Source organism: Capsicum annuum, chromosome 2 (assembly GCF_002878395.1).
Source record: "Capsicum annuum cultivar UCD-10X-F1 chromosome 2, UCD10Xv1.1, whole genome shotgun sequence".
Lineage (NCBI taxonomy): Eukaryota > Viridiplantae > Streptophyta > Magnoliopsida > Solanales > Solanaceae > Capsicum > Capsicum annuum.
Genome location: NC_061112.1, coordinates 147,310,407 through 147,325,730, shown reverse-complemented (window position 1 = coordinate 147,325,730; position 15,324 = coordinate 147,310,407). Strand labels below are relative to the sequence as shown.

Here is a 15,324-nt window from a genome sequence, read left to right as displayed (position 1 = left end):
CCACGTGCATTATCTGTTAGAATTCAACTGACAAGTATGGAGAATTACACCCTGTGGAGTAGAGCTATGGAAAACGCATTACTCAGAAGGAACAAACTTGGATTTGTTGATGGCACTATTCTTCGGAGTGATTATGAGGGAAATTTGAAGAAGATTTGGGATCGTTGTAATGCAATTGTCATCTCATGGCTTACATGTAAGGTGAGCAAGGAATTGCTGAGTGGAATTCTGTATTCCTCGAGTGCACATCAAGTATGGCTTGAACTCAAGGAACGTTTTGATAAAGTCAATGGCTCACGTCTCTTTCAGTTGCATCAGAGCATTTTCACTTTGACACAAGAAGTATCAACTGTTTCGACTTATTACACAAAACTCAGAAATCTCTGTGATAAGTATGATTCGATTTTACCCTCACCTAGTTGTGATTGTGTAAAAGCTAAAGAATATGTTGAACAAATGCAGTACCAGAGGTTATTACAGTTTCTAATGGGTTTAAACGATAGCTATTTTCAGGCTAGGAGACAAATATTGATGATGCATAATTTGCCCAATGTAAATCAAGCATATGCCCTAATAATTCAAGATGAAAGTCAAAGGGAATTGCTGGTCATATTCATGAAGGAATGGAGTCTGTGGCTTTATACACCAATAGAACTAAGGGCATTGGGAGTACAGGTCATGATGGAATGGAGTCGGTGGCTTTATACACAGCTAAGAACAACAACAAACAACATCAGTCCTTTCAGAAAAAAAAGGAATTTTCATAACCTTTATTGTGACTATTGTCATATGAAGGGGCACGTTGTTAGAACAATAATGATAATTGTACAAGAAATTCAAAATAAAACTTGCTTGGCTTAGAAGCACGATAATACGATTCTTGAAGATAGTTGGAGTCTCTCCCACGAGCAAATGAAAGAACAAGTGCCAACTTTATCTTCGGGATTCAACTAAGCCACAAAACAAGTAGCATTCAAGAATGTTGCTCTTCTATTCTTGAATTGGTTATTTCACCATTTGATTAATGTCTCTCTAGTGTTTTCAAGAGGAAAGTAGTTTTGAGTGCTTGTCTTTTCAAACCAAAGAAAACACTATTTATAGGATGAAAGTTTCATGCATGAGAAGCATATTAATTAAGTAATAGTTAATAGGTTCATGTATGTTTTAAAACAAATAAATGTCATTCTTTCAAGAACCTATAACGTAAAACTTAATGAATAATGAATTTGTCAAATACATTTTCTTTGTAACTCAAAACTTATGAATAATGAATTTATCAAATTCATTTCCTTTGTAACTCAAAACTTTAAGTGATGCATTTGTTTCAATTGTTTTTCAATTCCTTCTCTCTCATAAAAATCAATAAAATCTGACTTTAAGTACTCTCCGCCTCTATCAGACCTAATTGACTTAATTTTCACACTCAATTTATTTTCAACTTCTGTTTTATATGTTTTGAAAGTCTCAAATGTTTCATCTTTTGTTTTTAATGGAAAGACATAAGTATATCTTGAATAGTCATCAATAAAAGTGATAAAATACCTCTTTCCATGACGTGACAAATAATCCATCTCACAAATATCAGTGTGGATTAATTGCAAAAGTGTGGAAGTCCTTTCAACTGTCTTAAAGGGCTTCTTAGTAATCTTGCATTTACTACAAGTAAGACACTTAGTAATATGATTCTTTGCACAATCTTTGATTAATCCATTATTCACCATAAGTTGAATGGATCTAAAATTCACATGTCCCAGACGTTCATGCCATAAGTCCAGAGACTCCACAAGATAAGCAGAAATATTTTTATTTTCAATATTGAGTTTAAACATTCCATTTGCAACATAACCTTTTCCAACAAACATACCATTTTTAGATAAAATAAACTTATCTGCCTCAAAAACCATTTTAAAACCATGCTTCGAAAGAAGCGTACCTGACACCAAGTTCTTTTGAATATCAGGAACATGCAATACGTCCATCAATGTAACTATCTTTCCAGAAGTAAACTTCAGTTCAACAGTTTCTTTTCCCACAACTTTAGTATAGGAGGAGTTTCCCATATATACAGTTTTACCATCCTTCACTAATTCATAAGTCTTGAAAGAATTTCGGTTACCTGATATGTGACGAGTTGCGCCAGTATCTATCCACCATTCCACTTGATCTTCCGCTACAAATACTTCTGTGACCATTGCCACAAGATCATCTTTTTAATTTTTATTTGCTTTTTCTTTCTTTTTTTCGGCTTTGAGAATTCTACAATCACGCGCATAGTGACCAACTTTGTGACAATGAAAGCATTCACCAGATTTAAAATTGGCACCACTATGCTTAAAATTTGTAGTCTTCTTTGCCTTTGAAAAATTCTTATTTTTAGGTTCCTTCTTGTTTGATTTTTCTTCAACCATATGAGCTTTCATGACAGGTTCCTTCAAACTATTATTATCGCGTCATCGTGTCTTTTGTTCAATTTGCAAGTGTTGCAACAATTGTTCAAGAGTTAAATCTTCCTTTTTGTGTAAGAGTTTGCTTCGGTACTCTTTCCAAGATGGAGGAAGTTTTGATACAATAGCACCAACATGAAAGTTTTCATCAAGAGCAATTCCAGATATAGCAATTTTATTAGCTATAAGTTGGAATTCTTGTACTTGTTCAGTGATTGACCTGTCATCAACCATTTTGAACTCCATATAATTTGAAACGAGAAATTTCTTAAAACTCGCCTCTTCGGCTAAATAAATAGCTTGAAGAGTGTCCCATATCTCTTTAGCATATTTGCATTTAACATAATATTGATCATAATATTTGTTAGACATTCCTCCAAGAATATAATTCTTGCACAAATAATCATCATATTGCCATTTGGCAATTTGTTCTTTAATCAAAGTAGCCTCGTCAGATGCTACCTCAGAACCAGGAGCATTAGGGCAAGGTTCTTCAAGAACATATGCCAACTTTAATCGTTTTAAAAAGAATTCCATCTTTCCATGCCATCTAGGAAAGTCTTTGCCATCAAATATTTCAAAATTAGGATTAGGCAAAGATGGAGTACTATTTGATATTGATGTAGAAGCCATAGAGACAACTATCTTCAAATTGTTAGAACAATAATGATAATTATACAAGAAATTCAAAATAAAACTTGCTTGGCTTAGAGGATAATACGCTTCTTGAAGATAGTTGGAGTCTCTCCCACGAGAAAACGGAAGAACAAGTGACAACTCTATCTTCGGGATTCAACTAAGCCACAAAACAAGTAGTATTCTAGAATGCTGCTCTTCTATTCTTGAATTGGTGATTTCACCATTTGATCAATGTCTCTCTAGTGTTTTCAAGGGGAAAGTAGTTTTGAGTGCTTGTCTTTTCCAAACCAAAGAAAACACTATTTATAGGATGAAAGTTTCATGCATGAGAAACATATTAATTAAGTAATAGTTAATAGGTTCATATATGTTTTAAAACAAAAAAATGTCATTCTTTCAAGAACCTATAACGTAAAACTTAATGAATAATGAATTTGTCAAATACATTTTCTTTGTAACTCAAAACTTATGAATAATGAATTTATCAAATTCATTTCCTTTGTAACTCAAAACTTTAAGTGATGCATTTGTTTCAAAACTAATTTAAACATAACTCTTAAAAAATCTTTAACCAATGTATTTGTTTCAAAATTTATTGAAACATAAAATCAAACACATGTTAGAGACAATTGCAATAAGCTGAAGAAATGTGACTATTGCCATGCTACTGGTCATATAATGGATGATTGTTTTATGTTGATTGGTTACTCAGAAAATTTCAAAGGTAAGAAGAAGATTAATGTAGCTATGGCTGGAGGCCATGTGCATGCTGTCCACCACCAACAACAAGCAACATCGGGTCAACAAATGGTGAAGAAGGAAAATACCGTAATTGAAGATCAATTAGCCAACAATGATATGCTCTCACAGGATCAATTGACACACCTGATGACCAAAGCTACCCCAGATCAATTTCAGCAGATCTTAAAGGTTTTGAATGCCAACAGTGTTGGTGAGTTACATGGAACTATCAATATGGTAGGTAATTCTAATCTAGACACTCTAAAGTGGATTATTGATTCTGGAGCTACAGATCATATGATAAGCTCTAGTGAACACTTGCATAATAAAAGGATGATAGGACACATAGGCCAGGTGCAATTACCCACAGGTGATTCGGCTGTTGTGTCTCATATGGGCCATTTCCAACTGAATGATGAAGAAAACATTAATGTTGTATTATATGTGCCAACATTCAAGTTTAATCTCTTGTCTGTTAACAAACTGACAAAGAATTTAAACTGTTGTGTCTCCTTCTTCCTTACATGTTGTGTTTTTTGGTGATGTCGAAGGGGGACTGTATGTGCTGAATTGGAAGACTAAAGCGACGGGAAGCAAAACTTTATCTGCTATCAGTAGAACTGAAGATCCATCAATCTGGCATAAAAGATTGGGTCATATACCCATGAGTGTGCTTAGAAGAATAAAAGAGTTTAACAATTGCAGTAGTTTCACTTTAGATCATTGTGTTGTTTGTCCTAAAGTTAGACAGGTTAGGGTCCCTTTTCCTGTTAGCAACACAAGCACAAATGATGTATTTGACTTAGTACACATGGATGTCTGGGGACCCTATAAAGAGGCTACTCACTCAGGAATGAGATATTTTCTTACTTTGGTTGATGATAAATCTAGATGGACATGGACTTTTCTACTAGTCTTGAAGTCTGATGTAATTGTTGTTCTAAGACAGTTCCTGTTAATGATAAAAAATCAGTTTGATAAATGTGTCAAGGTGTTCCGATCTGATAATGGAGGAGAATTTTGTAATAGCAATTGTCATGAATTATTTTTGATGCACGGCATAATTCATCAAAGATCCTGTCCTTATACTCCATAACAAAATGGTGTTGTGGAGAGAAAGTATAGACATTTATTAGAGACTGCCAGGGCCATCAAGTTTCAAGGCAACTTGCCTAATAAGTTTTGGGGAGAATGTATTGAAGCTGCAACATATATTATTAATAGAATACCTCTATCAGTTTTAAAAAATAAATCGCTATATGAGGTGTTTTATGGGAAGCAACCTGTTCTATCGTATCTCAAGGTGATAGGGTGCCTTGCTTATGCTACAAACCTGCCAAGAGGTGACAAGTTTGCTTCTTAAGCTAAGGAATGTGTTTTACTTGGTTATGTTGTTGTTCAGAAAGGATACAAGCTGCTTGATATGGATACAAACAAAGTTTTTGTTAGTAGAGATGTGATCTTCTATGAGACTATTTTTTCCTTTCAGTCTACAGAGATACGTTTAAAAGATGATCAACAATTTCTCCTCTCATTTCCACCTATTCAAAATTGTGATCATGCTCCTTGTATGGTCTATACCTCAGTTGATGATTCTCATGTGTCTACTAATAATGAATTTTTTACTGCAGAACCTGTGGATAGTAATACATTGCCATATGCATTTGTTTTACCAGGTGTTAATGATATCTCACCAATAACAATACATGATGAGGAAAATTCTTCACAAACAGACCTGCCAAGTACTGCACTTGTTCCGCCAGTTGCAACAAGAAGATCAAATAGACCTGTCAAGCCATCATTATGGCACACAGATTATGTCTTATCTAGAAAGAAGTCAACAGCTGGGAACTGTTTATACTCTATTGTAGAGGTGCTAGACTACAAAAGTATTTCTCCTTCCTATAGGAGTTTTGTTGCCAAGATGTCCCAAGAAAAAGAGCCTAGTTCTTATTATGAAGCTATAAAAGACTCTAGGTGAATTGCAACCATGCAAATGGAAATACAAACTTTAGAAGAGAATCACACATGGGAACTGACACGATTGCCTGCAAATAAGAAGGCAATAGGTTATAAGTGGGTGTTCAAGATCAAATACAAGGCTGATGGTGGAATAGATAGATTCAAGGCTAGTTTGGTTGCTAAAGGTTACAACCAAAAGGAAGGCTTGGACTATCACGAAACATTTTCTCCTGTTTTTAAGATGGTGACTGTTAGAATGGTTATTTCCTTAGCTGCTACACGTGGTTGGAGCATTCACCAAATGGATGTATTCAACGCATTCCTTCAGGGTGATCTGTATGAGGAGATATATATGGAGTTGCCTCCAGGATTTGCTCATCAAAATGGGAAGGGAATAGTGTGTAAGCTTTCCAAATCCCTTTATGGACTTAAACAGGCAAGCAGACAATGAAACATTAAGCTTGCTACTGCTTTAGTTGAATCTGGTTTTCAACAGAGTCACTTTGATTACTCATTATTCACAAAGCATCATGGAAGCAGCATGGTTGTGGTAATAGTTTATGTGGATGATTTGTTAATAATCGGGAATGATTATGAGTTGATCTTAAATACAAAGAAAGTCCTTTAAGATAAATTCAAGATTAAGGATTTAGGCGACTTAAGATACTTTCTAGGTATTGAATTTGCAAGGAATGAAAATGGAATTCTCATGCACCAAAGGAAGTATTGTCCTGAGTTGATATCAGACATGGGACTGTCCAGTTCATGGCCCATTGGAGCTCCTATTGAGTTGAATCAGAAGATAACTACAGCAGAGTTTGATTTGCACTTTCCACCCACTAGCAACACTGATAGGTTGATAGAAGATCCTATAACGTACCAAAAACTTGTGGGAAGGTTACTATATTTGACAATAACCAGGCCGGACATAGCATTTACGGTCAGCTCTTAAGCCAATTCATGCACAAGCCCAAGATCTCTCATATGGAAGCAGCAATGAGAGTGGTTAGATATGTGAAACAGTCACCAGGGATTGGATTACTTATGACATCCAAGAACAGTAAGCAGCTAAAGGCATTTTGTGATGCAGATTGGGCATCATGCCCAAATACCAGGAAATCAATCACCGGCTATCTTGTGACTTATGGAGATTCCTTAATTTCATGGAAATCCAAGAAGCAGAACACTATATCAAGGAGTTCAGCAGAAGCTAAATACAGAAGTTTAGCATCCACTTTTGCAGAGATTGTGTGGCTAGTTGGATTGTTTAAGGAGCTAAAAATTAACATTGAATTGTCTGTATCTATATATAGTGACAGTAAGTCTGCAATTCAGATTGCAGCCAATCCTGTGTTTCACGAGCACACCAAACATTGACATAGATTGTCACTTCATCAGAGAGAAAATACAGCTTGGCTTAGTTCAACCAACGTATTTGAGTACAGCAAAGCAACCTGCATATTTACTTACAAAGGGACTTTCTCAAGTTCAACATGCTTATTTGCTTACCAAGCTTGGAATGAAGAATATCTTTTATACACCTAGCTTGAGGGGGATGTTAAGCAGTTGGAGAAGTGTACAGCAATACTAAGTGATGAGCTGTACACAGCTGTTAGTTAGGAGCAGTTAGTTAGTTAAGCTAACTTGATTCATCAACTATTAGGAAGATTCTACAAGTAGGAAGATTCTAGAAGAGCTCTAGCCTATATAGAGAGGATTAGGTAGTAGCAGTTGTTAATTTTCCTTCTCTGTATTCAATCTACTCTGCAGCTTATTATTTGCCAGTTAACCTCTTGCATTGCAGAGATTTAACGAACTTAGCTGTATTTGGTTTCCACAATTGCCAAGAAAATATTTCAGACTGTTCTTTTAAGTTGTTTTTGCTGTTTCCAAGTGTTGCTGTAATACATGAATGAACAAGTTACCAAGCCACTGGCAGTTACCATCCTTCGGTCTTTCTTTTAGCAATTCTTTATGTTGAAGCAACTGCAGTACACACAACTATTACTAGACATTCAAGCAAGTAGAAATGTAACTTCACCACCAGTTTATCATGATATCATACAGCTCCATTCCAGATTCTATAGCTACATTGGAAGTCCCAAGTTTTATGGCTTCTGTGCGTGAACATTACCTTATTTTTAGATTAAAAAAATAAACCATCTCCAGTTTGATGATAGTGCTAACTATTGAGCATAATAGCAAAGCTGTCCCTAAGAAAAATTCTATTACCTAAAGAGTGATATGTCTACAATGAAAACTCAAAAGAAGGTACTCTATTTCAAAGAGTGATATGTCTACTATGAAAACTCAAAAGAAGCTAGACATTGCTACATTGATTTGGAATAATATAGCTCAACCAAAGCATAGATTTATTGTACGGTTAGCTGAATATATAGGAGAGGCTGCTCACGCAGGGTAGACTGATGGAGATGAATAATATTCATGTGGTTAATCTGAAATGCTGTCTAAGTGACCTGACTATTTGGAAACTTTTAAACATCTGTTTGTTGATTGTGCATGGTTTAACATGGTTAGGGAATGAAGCACTGGTGCAATGGCTTGGGATCAGGTTACAACCAAAAACTATGCCACAAATTTAATCAAGAATCAGAAGGAAACATTGGAGGCCTCTTATTATTAATATGACCTATGCATGTCATATTGCTTGCTATAAAGTCTTTGTTTCACATCTGATTCTCCACCAATTCGAAGTCTAAACATTAGACATTTTATCATTTGCATTCACTTATCTAGTTAAACAAAGCTACATGATTTGCCTCTTTTCCTTGGCCTTTCATAATTCTAGTATTCTCCTGCTGATTTTCATTATAGTATGTCTTTTTCCTTATCACTTTCTGGCCATTTTAGCTATTGACTAATGTGCAGTAGCAGTTATGTACAGCAAAATCCCAAGCAGTCACTTATCCCTAGTGTCTTACTTTAGAAGGCACTCACAAAATGACTAGCTGCAGCCCAATAGGTTGGCCCATATTCAACTTTCACATAAAATAGAAGTCCATAAGCACTTTCATCTTAAATAATTCGTGGGATTTCAGCAAAAGCCCAACAGCCCAACAAAAGAGGCTTACAAGACCAAAGCCGAAAGAGAATCCATCATGGGCATTCCAAAGGCAATCATTAAAGGATAGTTCGGTACACTAAAACTCTCGCTATATACAAATTTTTAGAAAAAGTCGAACTACAAGAGTCTACAGTAAGCAGTCTCAACTTACTGCAAAGACAATTTTTGAAATACAAATTCACCCAACCAATTACACCTGATTTATTTTTCTTTACACAATATTGAATTCAGATGCTGCTGTAATAACATAAGCGCCTTCATAATTTCTTCCTAGTTTCTATATTAATAATAAAATAAAATAAAATAAAGAACTACAAATGAAGAATCGAGGTGTACTAAATTGAGGGTTGCTAATACGTAGGCTATATTATAGCAAAGGTAGTCTCTACGTAAACAAGATGGATATTTTCACCATTAAATTAAACAAGATGGATATTTTCACCATTAAATAATAAGGAACATTGAACATAGCATCATGTCAACATCATCTACAGATTAGGTTCATTGTATCTGAATGGGATACCTTTTCTTCTCTCTTTCCCAAAAATAATAATATATTAAAAAACCAGAAAATATAAATAAATAAATAAAGAAAAAAAACTTTAACCCCACCAAACAGAAGAAAATATACACATAGATTTGGTTCATTGTATGTGAATGGATACATTTTCTTCTCTCTTTCCTAATAATAATAAAGAAACCCATAAAATTTAAAAAAATAATAAACAAACTTAACCCCACCCATACACAAAGAAAAATATACATAGACAGCACCACCCATTGAATTCAGACTAATAATTTGGTACATCATACATCCACCCACCCTTCTCTTTCTTTTTCCCTCTCTCTCTCTCTCTCTCTTTTTGCCCTATTCAATAGGGTTTCCATATGATCTCTTGCTACCCAATTTTCTGATGCAATCAGTTGTTCAACTTCTATTGATTGTCTTTCTTTTGGTTCATCTCTCACTTTTTGCTCTCTACAGAGGGTTTTTTTGCTCACAGCAGTGCAGATTTTACCTCCCTAGTGTTTTTCAGTCATACTCATGTCTAAAGTCTTCAATTTTACTGGTATGCTCTTGATCTTTATCTGGGTTGATCAAAAATTCATTCTTTATTTTAATTATAGTGGAGTTTCTATATTTGCTCAAAAATTCATTCTTTTATCTTAATTGTTGAAACTATTGGAGTTTCTATATTAAAATTTGGATCTTGATAATTTAAGCTTTGCTCTCTTTTAAATATCAGTTGACTTACTTTATGTTTTTGTTATTTTAGGCTTAAAGTTTGTTTCTTGATTTTTATTATATATGTTTTCCTGTGTAGAGATGCTGCTATTTTTATTTTTTTTTTAGATGTTGTAGTGTAAAGTTGCTGCTCGTTTGCTTACAATCGTTTAGTTTATCATGTTATCTGTGGTTGTTAAAGTGGGTGAGTAAAAGTTTTCTATCTTTTCTTGATTTCCTTTATTTTCTTTTAGATCTTCGTCATGTTTGGATCTTTTCATGGAAGAAAGCTTGTTCTTTTTTTGCTGTATGACTTTGGATTACAAGATCTGTCAACAAACAAAATGGTTTTGAGCATAAAATTGAATTGCTTGTGCTGTAGAGGGTTTCCGTGGTTAACTGAAATATTTATCCTTACAAGAACTCTTCAAAACAGATTAACTTGGCATAGGGAGTATCTTGTATTTCTGTGATATATGCTTTATATCTGAATCTCACAAACTATTATGTGAAGTGGTTTAGGTCTTTCTCAAGATCTCTTTAATCTCAATTCTGATCTTTGACTGATGTTCTTTACCATCTTTTGGATTTCAGGTGATGATGCTTTTTACCATGGCGGGGTTGTATACCCAAGTCCCAAGGAATCCAACCTATTTGTGTCCCTTGGGCATCATATGGATGTCTATTTTCCTCCTTGCAAGAGGTCTCGCATCACTGCCCCTTTCATTTTCACTGAAAAGCAGAAGAAGTTGCCTTCCATTGACGTCCTACCTGATGAATGCCTTTTTGAGGTACTCAGGCGCCTTTCTGATGGCAAAGAGAGGAGTGCCTGTGCTTGTGTTTCCAAGCGCTGGCTTATGCTTTTAAGCAGCATCCGCGGGGATGAAACTTTGGTCTCAGATCCCAGTCCAATTTCGGAGACCGAGGAAAGATCTATCGAAAGCGCCCCTGTTAAGCCCCTGGACTGTACTAAGAAGGGAGAAGTTGTGGCCCCTAATGGTGTAGAAGTCGATGAGGCTGAAGCTCAAGATATTAAAGGAGAGGGTCATCTTTCCAGGTGCCTTGATGGAAAGAAAGCAACAGATGTCAGACTTGCTGCTATTGCTGTTGGAACTGCAAGCCACGGAGGGTTAGGGAAGCTTTCTATTCGGGGAAGCAACCCAACCTGTGGTGTGACTGATACTGGCCTCAAGGCTATTGCTCGAGGTTGCCCTTCTCTCAGGGCACTTTCTCTGTGGAATGTATCTTCAGTTAGTGATGAAGGTTTATCCGAGATCGCTCAGGGATGTCATCTGTTAGAAAAGCTTGATCTCTGCCATTGCCCTGCAATTACTGATGAGTCTTTGATGGCTATTGCAAAAAGTTGTCCTAATCTGACCTCTCTAACGGTGGAATCTTGTTCAAAGATTGGGAATGGAAGTCTTCAAGCCGTTGGTCGTCTTTGCCCCAAGCTGAAGTTTGTCTCTCTCAAAAACTGCCCTCTCATCGGGGATCAAGGAATTGCAAGTCTCTTTTCATCGGCTGGTCATGTTTTGACCAAGGTGAAACTCCACGCACTGAACATCAGCGACATCTCCCTTGCTGTTATTGGGCATTATGGCATTGCAGTGACTGAGATAGCCCTAATTGGTCTTCAAAACATAAATGAGAGAGGATTCTGGGTCATGGGCAATGGCCAAGGTTTGCAGAAGCTGAGGTCGCTTGCAATTACTGCTTGCCATGGAGTTACTGATGTAGGGCTTGAAGCTCTTGGTAAAGGCTGTCCAAACCTAAAGCTGTTTTGCCTCCGAAAATGTACAGTCCTGTCAGATAATGGACTGGTTGCTTTTGCCAAAAGTTCAGGCGCACTGGAGAGCCTCCAATTAGAAGAGTGCCACAGGATCACCCAGGCTGGGTTTTTTGGTGTTCTTTTGAACTGTGGTACGATGTTGAAGGCTCTGTCCTTGGTGAACTGCTTTGGTGTTAAAGAGTTAGCCTATCGATTTCCGCCAGTACTGCCTTGCAACTCGCTGCAGTCTTTGTCTATTCGCAACTGCCCTGGAGTTGGTAATGCTACCCTGGCCATAGTGGGTAGGCTGTGCCCCAAACTGACTCATCTGGAGCTGAGTGGCCTTCTTGGAGTAACTGATGAGGGTCTTTTCCCTCTTGTGCAGAACTGTGAAGCTGGGTTGGTCAAGCTGAATCTAAGTGGATGTGCCAATGTTACAGACAGATCAGTTTCAGCCCTAACTGAGTTGCATGGGGGAAGTCTTGAGTTTCTGAATGTTGATGGTTGTCGATATGTTACTGATGCAACCTTGTTTGCAATTTCCAACAACTGCTGGTTTCTCAGTGAACTTGATATTTCGAAGTGTGGAATCACTGATTCTGGTATTGCATCTTTGGCCAGTGCAGCACAGCTTAATTTGCGGATCCTCTCACTGTCGGGTTGCTCTCTACTTTCAGACAAAAGTGTACCCTTCCTGCAAAAGTTGGGGCAGACACTTATGGGCTTAAACATCCAGCACTGCAATGGGGTCAGTAGCAACAGTGTTGATCTGCTGTTAGAACAACTCTGGAGGTGTGATATCCTTTCTTAAGTAGAGGGGGATGATGAATCAGTGCCGCGTACAAGTTGATGGCCTTTGAAGATGGGTCGTAGAAAAGAATTTAACTTTTTAGCCTTGGCATAAAGTTTTTTGGTCCATGATCTTGGGTCTTCTAATATTCCACTACCTCGGCTCCTTTTTCCAGGGATGTGGCTGGCTCTCTTTTTTACAGCTTCTTTGCGGATGCTGTTTTTTGGGAATTTTTCCTGTTCTTCCAGCCGTACTTCCTTGAGAATACAGATGCTTGGTTTTGGATTAAAAGATTCACGTCTGGTTGTAGTCCTTGTTGCCACTAGTTTTTAGCTTCTATCGTTGCCTAGATTTCCAAATCTTGCAACGGCAGAAGCTTTTCCATGCTGTCGTAGTCTTTTTCATGTGTGTGCATTCTAGTTTTTCCAAGTCTTACACGACGTTGAACCTTTGTGTTCAGCTCGTGATGGTTGGGTTGAGATTGTGTCTTGTTCTTCTGGTTGCTTGTGGGGAGTTCTAAGTTTAGTGCCTCGCTTTCATGGGCTTTGGCCATGGCAGCAAGTTTCTGCCATGACAACCCTTTGGGGTTGTTTTTTCTTTTTACCAAGCCTTTATTTTTGCAGGCCTTTCTTGTTCATGAACTCCCCATGCAACCTCTTTTTACTTGTGGAAATGTTAGTTTGTATTATGCCTTGATTAAATAAATAAAAAAGAAAAAAAATTAGGTTGTATAGCTGTGTTGATCTCTAGAAATTGGCATTTTTATTCTGGTTTACCAAGTTTCTTTGGTCTTGAATCCAATGATTATAATGTGCCCTTTACTCCCTCCCCACCCCCCAACAATGGACTGACTCTCTAGTATTAAGGGAAAATATGCCTGTTATTGATCAAAAAGAAAAGGTTTAAAGATTCAACCTGGGACGAAGAAAGGAGGAACTAAAATGTAGTTTGGGACTGTCAATGTTCCTTGGAAATTGGGTAGTGCAGAATGCATCTGACCTTTGGCTCCTGGATATACGTTGAAAATTGGACGTCGTTCATTTTTTACACCTTAAGTAGTTATAAAGTGTCATTTTGGCATCTTTCGATATCAGCACTGGTGAGTGTATCTCACTCGCTGCCGGCGTGGATAAAATGGCCAATTGATTTGTGTCAACTTATTTAAATTGCCACATCATATTTATTTTCAATAAATTAATGACATGTTTTTTTTAAATCCCCCAACGTCTTTCCCACGCAACCTTCTTAACCTCCATTAATGGAGATTAAATTTTCTAAGGATGATAAACATAGCTCCCCATTCTCTAAGATTGACAGATACGCATTAAAAGCTTCACGAATTTTAGACACAAGCTATAAAATGTCATTTTTAAACACAAGCTTCACAAGAACGTACATCTCCATTCAGGCATAAGCTATAAAATGTTTCATTTTTTCTTTCGTTAATTTTAACCATTCTTGTTTCTTAAAATGGGCTCCCTTCTTAAAATGGTTTCTCTTCTTTGATTGAATTAACAGGAAAAAAAGGGGAAATCAAGAAAATTTCTCTACCATTTTTTTGAATTTTAAGCTTATATTTTTTAAAAGAAATTCCACCATTTTTGTCAATTATTAATGCTTGACACTATTCTTTGCTTGAAAAAAAATAATATTATTAATGGTGTACAAAAATGGAAGAGGCCTGAGGTGTTTTAGAGAATGATTCGTAGGTGGGGTGGGGCGATGGGTATTTGGAGAAGAGATTTCGTTGGTTGGTTTGAGGGTGTGTGGGTGTGTGTGTGTGTGGGGGATGTTTCTTAAACTAATCACACTCGCAAAGAGAATGAGGAGACATGTTTATCATCCATGAAAAACTCAATGGAGGTTAAGCTTGAAGAAGAAAAGACAATTTTGAATTTTTTTAAAAATAATTGGGGGGTATATAATGATGTGGGAAAGTTAATGGATTGAAAGAGTGAAGAAAAATGAAAAAAAATGAAAATACCCCTGTCACGTGCTCAAAAGCGAGTGTGATATACTCTCTTTGCTGAATCAGTAAAAGGTGTCAAAATGACACACGTTATGGCTACTTGAGGTACTAAAAGTGAACAACGTTTGATTAAGGTACTAAAATGAAAGATCGTGGCAAATTTTGGGGGCTGTCGATGGATTTGGCTGCAGAATGAATCTGACCTTTGGCTCCTGGATATACGTTTGGGTCAATTGAATGTGTATGTGTCCTTTTCCTCAACACCGAAGCCGTATGGAACCAACCTGTCACCATGTATAAATTGGGTAAGTGGAAACTGAAAAGCATTCCAATCTCTACGCCTCTTGAATTCCCAAGTTCCAACATCTAGTCTGTACAAATTTAGCAGCCTAGAATTTCATATGATGCTTTTAATTTTTTAAAATATTAATTAAATTCATAAACTTTTATAATTTATTTTAGAAAATATTATTTTATATCTAACAAACCATATTTGTCGATCATTTATTTTTGATAGAAAATGCATGTGCAACGTGAAGAGATTGTTCGTTCTATGTGGGAGGATAATACTAAAAAATATTCGTATATTACAACACATGCTTAATTTTATTTTTTATTAGACTAAAGTTCACTCAATGTTTTTCTTTTAAAACAAAATAATTTATTGATAGTGTATTATACATTACTATGAACTTTTGTTT

The 15,324-nt window shown here is 36.4% G+C and overlaps 3 protein-coding genes across 3 annotated transcripts; 2 read left to right on the top strand and 1 right to left on the bottom strand.

Moving 5' to 3' along the window:
- Positions 1–2,450: 2,450 nt before the first annotated feature.
- On the bottom strand, positions 2,451–3,648 carry LOC124896308. Its single transcript, XM_047407863.1, has one exon. It carries the CDS (start codon positions 3,075–3,077, stop codon positions 2,451–2,453), a length of 627 nt encoding a protein of 208 aa, XP_047263819.1. The 5' UTR covers positions 3,078–3,648.
- On the top strand, positions 3,418–4,806 carry LOC107860375. The gene is made up of 2 exons (XM_016705712.2): positions 3,418–4,061; positions 4,376–4,806. The coding sequence occupies exons 1-2, from the start codon at positions 3,762–3,764 to the stop codon at positions 4,391–4,393; spliced, it is 318 nt and encodes a 105-aa protein (XP_016561198.2). The 5' UTR covers positions 3,418–3,761; the 3' UTR covers positions 4,394–4,806.
- Positions 4,807–9,507: 4,701 nt separating this feature from the next.
- Positions 9,508–13,385, top strand: LOC107860374 (EIN3-binding F-box protein 1). Its single transcript, XM_016705711.2, has 2 exons — positions 9,508–9,941; positions 10,691–13,385. The coding sequence occupies exons 1-2, from the start codon at positions 9,917–9,919 to the stop codon at positions 12,673–12,675; spliced, it is 2,010 nt and encodes a 669-aa protein (XP_016561197.2). The 5' UTR covers positions 9,508–9,916; the 3' UTR covers positions 12,676–13,385.
- Positions 13,386–15,324: the final 1,939 nt, after the last annotated feature.

What these genes read in the sequence shown, in the direction of transcription:
- LOC124896308 (XM_047407863.1), bottom strand. Translation starts at nt 3,077, where the DNA reads ATGGCTTCTACATCAATATCAAATAGTACTCCATCTTTGCCTAATCCT.
- LOC107860375 (XM_016705712.2), top strand. Translation starts at nt 3,762, where the DNA reads ATGGATGATTGTTTTATGTTGATTGGTTACTCAGAAAATTTCAAAGGT.
- LOC107860374 (XM_016705711.2), top strand. Translation starts at nt 9,917, where the DNA reads ATGTCTAAAGTCTTCAATTTTACTG. An exon ending in TAAAGTCTTCAATTTTACTG is followed by an intron (nt 9,942 to 10,690) that starts GTATGCTCTTGA and finishes TTTGGATTTCAG; the next exon opens with GTGATGATGCTTTTTACCAT.